Here is an 8,796-nt window from a genome sequence, read left to right as displayed (position 1 = left end):
GAGCGATAAGAGGCGTGTTTGGATTCACATAACTAACCTTCAATGTCCAATTAGATTAGCTGCCTCCAAACCAATTGAGGGGGGGGGGGGGGGGGGGGGGCTAATATCCTGTAGGAAAACATGCTGACTCAGCTCTCCAGCCTCTGCTGTGGAAAACACTTTTTTTCTGGGAGCATAACAGAGAAAAGTTTTAGAACTTGGAAGAGAAATACTGCGCAGAGACAACGTGGGAGAAGCAAACATCAAGTAGTCCGAAGATCTGCAGGAACAAGAGTCAACGTGTCACATGTGTTATAGTTATTAAAAAGCACCAAACTCATTCTGAAAAAGAGATCTAATTTATGACCTCATCTCTCACACTGAGAGAAGAATTAAAAAACTGAGAAAAGTCTTGAAGTTTGATCAGCAGCAAAACTACATGGAAACGTTTAAAAGCAGAGTAATCTCATTAATCCGTGTCACGACTTCTCAAACTGTCTCAACTGTGCAGGTGCACGGACGTGTTTTAAACATGCGGCTTCATTTACTCATCAAGACTTTCCTACTTCTTTTGATTCTCCAAGTTTATGTCAAGCGTTCAAAGCGACTCCTTGATGAACAAATGGTCCTTTTGTGGGCGAAATATTCCTTTAAAGCTGTTACTTTACTTTAGTAGTTCTATCAAAATATAAACATTTTCCGTCATCCTCCTGCTTTAAAAACGCAGAAGTATTTATTTAGAATGAGTTTTGTTCTTTACTGTGGATGAATGTGCAGCAGCAGGTTTGGCAGGCGGCCAGTGTGAGCCCCCCCCTCATGATCCTTATCTCCTGCTGTGGGGTAAAGACTTCTACAGTAAAGGAGTTATCTGTGCTTTAACCATCTCTAGGTTTTGTTTTATTGATGAGACTCAATGAAAAACAACTTCTGAGGAACTGAGATAGGGCTGGCTCAGGCTTGCCTTGGATCAGCCCCTAGTTATGCTGCTATAGGCTTAGACTGACGGGGGACACCTCCCTGCTCTCCTCCTTCTCTTCCTCTCTCCTCCCCTACCTCTCTTCTTCTCCCTCTCTATCTCTATGCATTTATGTAAATGTATATTATTAACTCAACATCTGGGGCATCATCCCCGGAGTTTCTGTGTCTCGTGTGGCAGGTCGCCACTGATAAAGTTTACGTCAGGATCAGGAAACATGGCTGCGCCTGCTGACCTGGTCCTGCTGGACACCGGGAAGCCTTTTTGACATTTTTCTGGATTCATCCAAACTTTCTCTTTTTCAACACAAAATCATTTCTGTCAAATGTTGTATTTGTACTATGTTGTTTATCCTGTACACATGACATCTATTGCACGTCTGTCCGTCCCTCCTCAGTCTCTCCCTGAGGTTTAGAACATTTTCCCCCTTTAATTATGGGGTTTCTTTTAGGAAGTTTTTCCTTGTGCGATGCCAGGGTCTAAGGACAGAGGGTCTAAGAACAGAGGGTGTAAGGACAAAGGGTGTAAGGACAGAGGGTCTAAGGACAGAGGGTGTAAGGACAGAGGGTCTAAGGACAGAGGGTGTAAGGACAGAGGGTCTAAAGACAGAGGATGTAAGGACAGAGGGTCTAAGGACAGAGGGTCTAAGGACAGAGGGTGTAATGACAGAGGGTCTAAGGACAGAGGGTGTAAGGACAGAGGGTCTAAAGACAGAGAGTCTAAGGACAGAGGGTCTAAGGACAGAGGGTGTAAGGACAGAGGGTCTGAGGACAGAGGGTCTGAGGAAGAACAGAAGGTCTAAGGACAGAGGGTGTAAGGACAGAGGGTCTAAGGACAGAGGGTGTAATGACAGAGGGTCTAAGGACAGAGGGTGTAAGGACAGAGGGTCTAAAGACAGAGGGTCTAAGGACAGAGGGTGTAAGGACAGAGGGTCTGAGGACAGAGGGTCTGAGGAAGGACAGAAGGTCTAAGGACAGAGGGTGTAAGGACAGAGGGTCTAAGGACAGAGGCTCTAAGGACAGAGGGTGTCGTATGCTGTACAGTCTGTAAACACTGAGACAAATGTATAATTTGTGATATTGAGCTATATAAATAAATTTGATTTGATTTGAGATGAAGCGTTTCACCTTCTGAACTTCCTGCGTGTTGAATCAAAGTCAGAGAAAAAATAAATAATGGAGGCAAGACAGATTTTCAGGCAAAGATCACACTGGTTTCATTGTTCTGATGGAAATAAATCAAATATTTCTCAAGGCAATTCAAGTGAGAGTAAGACACGAGTACCAAACTGCGTTTCTTCAGGGAATATATATAAAAAAATAACCAAATGTTTTTTTATTTCATGTTGATACATTCTTGGACAACACCACAGAATAGTTGCATGAGTGGAAGTAAATCTCTCCCACAACATTGGCACATAAGCAGCAAGGGCAACATGAATATACCGAGTACAAACAGTAGAAAACATACATGCTTCCTTTTTTTAACAGGTATTTTGTTTTTTTTAAATATATATTTATCTTTTTCTCTATTTCCCAAAGTTTCCAGGAAAATAAGAAACCGATCAAAGCCATATTCTACTGCGTGAGAAAGTGGAATAAAGAAACACAAAGGAAATAAAAAACAGTACAATTCAGAGCCGACAGGTGGAGTCAACTGTGTCGTGAGAACTTATTTAACATTATTTTAAACTTTTTTTTTCGGATTCAACATCGAACATATCAGGCATGCATTGACAACCTGGACATCAACGCCTTCTACTGTACGAGGAGTCCCTGAACTCACCAGGGAAGTCTGGACCAGAAGGTTCTTTTAAAGCCGGCTATAACACAGTTAAGGGTCATCTTCATCATCATCATAATCATCATCATCATCATCATCATCATCATCATCATCATCGTCATACACCTACAGGATACTGGTCATGATGTAGGAACACACATGTTGGGATGCTTTCATCTTGAGACCACAAACACACAGCTCAAGCAAACGTTAAAAACACGCCTGTGATTTGTATTTTTTTTTGGCTTTGTGTCCCACTGAGGAATCTGATTTTTACCACGTCAGACGAGTGAAGTGAAGATAACAACCTTCACTTCACGTACAATGAAGCCTCTGAACAGGAAGTAAAACTCTGACGTGAGAAACGGGAGGCGTCAGATCTCCAAGTCACATAATTAATCACATGCACATTCCTCCTCGTACATATTTAAAGCCCCTAAAAACACGTTTCTAAGTCTTAGTGTCTCTACATCAGCAAACGCCAAACGGCGTGCAGGAGAAACTCTGATGTTTCACCTTTGAATCAGAGGAGAGAAGAACTCCCATGATGCACCGCTGTTGAACCACCACACCAAACTCGTAGTGGGAGAAAACTACAGATTGTGTGTTTAAGTTACAGGAAACTTGATTTAGACGAAACAAACGTGCTTAAACACGACGTCTGAACCGGATAATAAAGACGATACAAATTATCTTGAAAAGTCAACATAGAACACATTGTACAAACAAGCTGATGGCAAGACGACAAACACAATCAACAGCTTTAAACACACACATTCCCAATTTAGAGTTTCCTGTACCTTAAGTCATAACTCAGAGAAATGTGAACACACACATGATGCACATGTTTCTAGATTGAGTGTAACCTGCACTTCAGTCACGTCATTATCTCCGATCGTCCACTTCAGAGTAAAACGAGGCTGCAGACCTGATCACAGATCATTGCGCTCACTTTTACTGGAGAAACCTCGACTACATAGAAACTAATATCCATGCGCCCATTACACTTCCTGCTTACATACCTCAAAGCATTATGGGAACTGCTGTTCAAAACTTAGAGCATGATTTCCCTCCAAATAGAAGCTAAAGCTAATAAGACATTTCTGTCTTCCTGAATCTCTAAATGACACTTTATGTTGCCTGCTGAGATGTAAAGTGTTGCTGTCACTCGCAGTACCAAGGTGATTCACATGTTTTCAGGGTCTTTCGAGACGCTTTAGTGGCAACAATCAGATTCCTGGTGGCAGCGCGAGCAAAGCCCTTAAATCTTAAAGCGAAGAATATGGCTTTAATAAAAACAATGTGCATCCAAGAGGGCAAAGAGCAAAATAAATTCATCATCAGAACCATCATTCGCCTTTAAAGTAATAATGAAACTGAATAAAAGCAATAACCAAAGGAACACATAAGCCATAGAGAACCACAGGAGGACAGGTAGGTCGGGAAACTTGCAGTTTGGTAGTACATTAAAAGACGAGGTGGAAAGGTCACGTCAGGCCGCGGCGGCGGCGGCGGCGGCGGCGGCTTCGTTTGACATCACCAGCAGAGAGAGAACCGACATGGAGCCCCGTGAGATGTCCGCCATGTTGCCTCTCAGAACCATCATCACCGACAGAAAGATGCTGGATTTCTTTTTTACATCCTCGCGTCTTTTTTTAACACGTCTTCGCCTTCTTTGCTTCCTTGCTTCCTCTTGGACCAAGTGAGTGTGTGTGTGTGTGCTCAAAGTTTGTCCACAGCAAAGTCACTTCACCATCTGAAAGTCTGTGGTGAGCAATGAAGCACATGGGACCAAAAAACTAAACAACAACAAAGAAAACATCCTTCTCTCCTTCTTGTTTTTAGCCAGCAGGGCAGGAGACCAAACATCTCCAACGATCTCTCCAGTCTCTCGCTCGGAGGCCGTCAGATCTCGTGGTCATTGTAGCTCACGAATTTCTTCTTCGCTGCTGGACCTGAAAACAGGGAGAAAATGGACAAAACAGAAATAAACTTCAGTCCTTGTGGCTATAAATCCAGCGGCAGGTTGGAGTCGAGGTGAGAGTTAATGACAGAAGTAAGTGAAATGATCCTTTAAAGGACGGCTTGAAGTATGAACTCTCACAGGGAGGATTGAGCAGTTTGCTGTGGAATGATTTATGTTCACACCAAATGTGAAGATAATGTTCCCCACGGCATCAATTGTGATTATTCACAAGACCATCAGGTTCACTACAGCGCTATAAACCCAAAATAAACAGATTCTTCTGTGATTTAATCTCAATAAAAGGATCAACAGGAAGCAGAAATAACTCCATCAGATCAGTGAACAGTTCCTGCTGTCAGGTCTGCAGGACGACAAGCAAGCTGCTCTTAAAACACTTGTTTTCTGAATGGAGTTTGGCTGATCAGAGCGAAGCTAACAGTGTAGCGCCATCATCTGAATGAGGCATAAACACATATCTACACACACATGTCTACACACACATATCTACACACACATGTCTACACACACATGTCTACACACATGTCTATACACACATATCTACACACACATATCTACACACTGATATCTACACACATATCTACACACACATATCTACACACAAATATTTACACACACATATCTACACACACATATCTACGCACACACATATCTACACACTGATATCTACACACATATCTACACACACATATCTACACACAAATATTTACACACACATATCTATACACACATATCTACACACATATCTACACACACATATCTACACACACATGTCCACACACACACACATATCTACACACAGATATTTACACACACATATCTACACACACATATCTACACACATGTCTACACACATGTCTACACACATATCTACACACAGATATTTACACACACATGTCTACACACACATATCTACACACACATGTCTACACACACATATCTACACACACGTCTACACACACATATCTACACACATATCTACACACACATATCTACACATACATATCTACACACACACATATCTACACACACATATCTACACACACATGTCTACACACACGTCTACACACACATATCTACACACACATATCTACACACACATGTCTACACACACGTCTACACACACATATCTACACACAGATATTTACACACACATATCTACACACACATATCTACACACATGTCTACACACACATGTCTACACACATATCTACACACAGATATTTACACACACATGTCTACACACACATATCTACACACACATATCTACACACACATGTCTACACACACGTCTACACACACATATCTACACACACATATCTACACATACATATCTACACACACATATCTACACACACATATCTACACACACATGTCTACACACACGTCTACACACACATATCTACACACACATATCTACACACACGTCTACACACACATATCTACACACAGATATTTACACACACATATCTACACACACATATCTACACACATGTCTACACACACATGTCTACACACATATCTACACACAGATATTTACACACACATGTCTACACACACATATCTACACACACATGTCTACACACACATATCTACACACACGTCTACACACACATATCTACACACACATATCTACACACACATATCTACACATACATATCTACACACACACATATCTACACACACATATCTACACACACATGTCTACACACACGTCTACACACACATATCTACACACACATATCTACACACACATATCTACACATACATATCTACACACACACATATCTACACACACATATCTACACACACATATCCACCTGCAACGTTTTGTTCAGTAAATCAGTAAATATTGTTTAATTTTATTCTATTATAATGTAACTCTTGTGCCTCACTGGGGAAAACATTTATTATTTTCAGCAGATTGAGACATTTTCTGAGGATTGTATTATTTTATATTATATTATATTATATCATTTTATATTATATTGTATTAAATTATATTAAATATATTATTTAATATTATATTATTTAATATTACATTATTTAATATTGTATTATTTTATATTGTTTTATATTATATTATATTATTTTATATTACATTGTATTATTTTATATTGTTTTATATTATCTTATATTATATTATATTATTTTATATTATATTATTTTATTTGATATCAGTCACATGTGGAGACATGACCCCCCTGAGCATTAAACTTAATTTAATTTAAGTTCCTCTGATTGAAGAGGAACAATGTGGATTCCGTCCTGGTCGTGGAACAACAGACCAACTCTTTACTCTTGCAAGGATCCTGGAGGGGGCCTGGGAGTACGCCCATCCGGTCTACATGTGTTTTGTGGATCTGGAGAAGGCGTATGACCGGGTCCCCCGGGTGATTCTGTGGGAGGTGCTGCGGGAGTATGGGGTGAGGGGGTCACTTCTGAGGGCCATCCAATCCCTGTACGCCCAAAGCGAGAGTTGTGTCCGGATACTCGGCAGCAAGTCGGACTCGTTTTCCGTGAATGTTGGCCTCCGCCAGGGCTGCGCTTTATCACCAATCCTGTTCGTGATTTTCATGGATAGGATATCGAGGCGTAGTCGTGGAGGAGAGGGGTTGCAGTTCGGTGACCTGAGGATCTCATCCTTGCTCTTTGCAGATGATGTGGTCCTTATGGCATCATCGGTCTGTGACCTTCAACAGTCACTGGATCGGTTCGCAGCCGAGTGTGCAGCGGTTGGGATGAGGATCAGCACCTCCAAATCTGAGGCCATGGCTCTCAGCAGGAAACCGGTGGATTGCCTACTCCGGGTAGGGAATGAGCCATTACCCCAAGTGAAGGAGTTCAAGTACCTCGGGGTCTTGTTCGCGAGTGAGGGGACAATGGAGCGAGAGATTGGCCGGAGAATCGGAGCAGCGGGGGCGGTACTACAGTTACTTTACGGCACCGTTGTGACGAAAAAAGAGCTGAGCCAGAAGGCAAAGCTCTCAATATACCGGTCGATCTTCGTTCCTACCCTTTACGTTGAAAGGAGCCAGTTGAGGTGGTTCGGGCATCTAGTAAGGATGCCACCTGGGCGCCTCCCTAGGGAGGTGTTCCAGGCACGTCCAGCTGGGAGGAGACCCCGGGGAAGACCCAGGACTCGGTGGAGAGATTATATCTCCTCACTGGCCTGGGAACGCCTCAGGATCCCCAGTCGGAGCTGGAGGAAGTGGCCCGGAGAAGGGAAGATTGGGGTTCCTTACTGGAGCTGCTGCCCCCGCGACCCGATTCCGGATAAGCGGTAGACGATGGATTGATGGATGGATCAGAGCATCGTGTTGTAAATAAAAATAAAACGCACAAATGATTCTTTCATTTTTCCTGAGAGTGAAATTAATGTTTTCATATTTAGTTTACACATTTATTTGTTGTTTCTGTGGATCTGATGCAAGTATTTCTGTTGATGTTGAATGAGCAGGTAGAACAGCGCCATGTGTTCCCTTTAGTTACGACCTCCTCCCTATCTCCCCCTGCAGCTGTACCCCCCCTCCCCCCCGGTGCTCAGCCTGTGACAAATGGCTTCAAGCTAAAAGCTCACCATCAATCATGGCGGGGAGACAAAAGAGAAAATGGCAGAATATGAATATTAACGCTGACGTGTCACTTTGTCACAGAGCGGGAGCCACATTGAGGATGAAGAGGGGAACTCCTTCATCTGACAGCTGGATTTATTGTAATCTTTAATGTTGATTAAATATGTGATATTAACAATGAAAAACCAGTTTGAATCTTTACAAGAACAAATGTAGTTTCAAGTTAATCTGCATTTGTTTTAGTATAAAACTCAGAATAATGACTTCATATTTAAAATAAGTGATTTTGAGATACTAAGTCATTATTCTGTCAGAGTTTGTCCCAATAATGATTCACAGGATCTTATTTGTTTTATCACAAATCTAAGTTTTCATCTTAGTTTTTTCTTTTATGGGCCGACATGTGCTAGAAAGGCTAATCCCAAAAGAAGTAAATGCATTAGAAGTCTTTCACCGCTGCAGGCATCGGGGCAACGCTGAGAAAGGCGGAGAGATGCTGC

At 41.9% G+C, this 8,796-nt stretch overlaps 1 protein-coding gene across 2 annotated transcripts in view; it reads right to left on the bottom strand.

The window, feature by feature from the left end:
• Positions 1-2,971: 2,971 nt before the first annotated feature.
• Positions 2,972-8,796, bottom strand: part of LOC115008819 (metabotropic glutamate receptor 7-like) — a 172,038-nt gene continuing 166,213 nt past the window's right edge. Inside the window, exon 9 of one of the 2 annotated variants that reach the window (XM_029432663.1) lies at positions 2,972-4,692. In XM_029432663.1, coding sequence (XP_029288523.1) covers positions 4,643-4,692 — 50 coding nt within the window. In that variant the 3' untranslated portion in view covers positions 2,972-4,642. The remainder of the gene's footprint in view (positions 4,693-8,796) is intronic. The other variant, XM_029432662.1, reaches the window with a different exon arrangement.

This window comes from Cottoperca gobio, chromosome 5 (assembly GCF_900634415.1).
Source record: "Cottoperca gobio chromosome 5, fCotGob3.1, whole genome shotgun sequence".
NCBI classification, from domain to species: Eukaryota; Metazoa; Chordata; class Actinopteri; order Perciformes; family Bovichtidae; genus Cottoperca; species Cottoperca gobio.
This window is presented reverse-complemented; position numbering and strand designations above follow the sequence as displayed.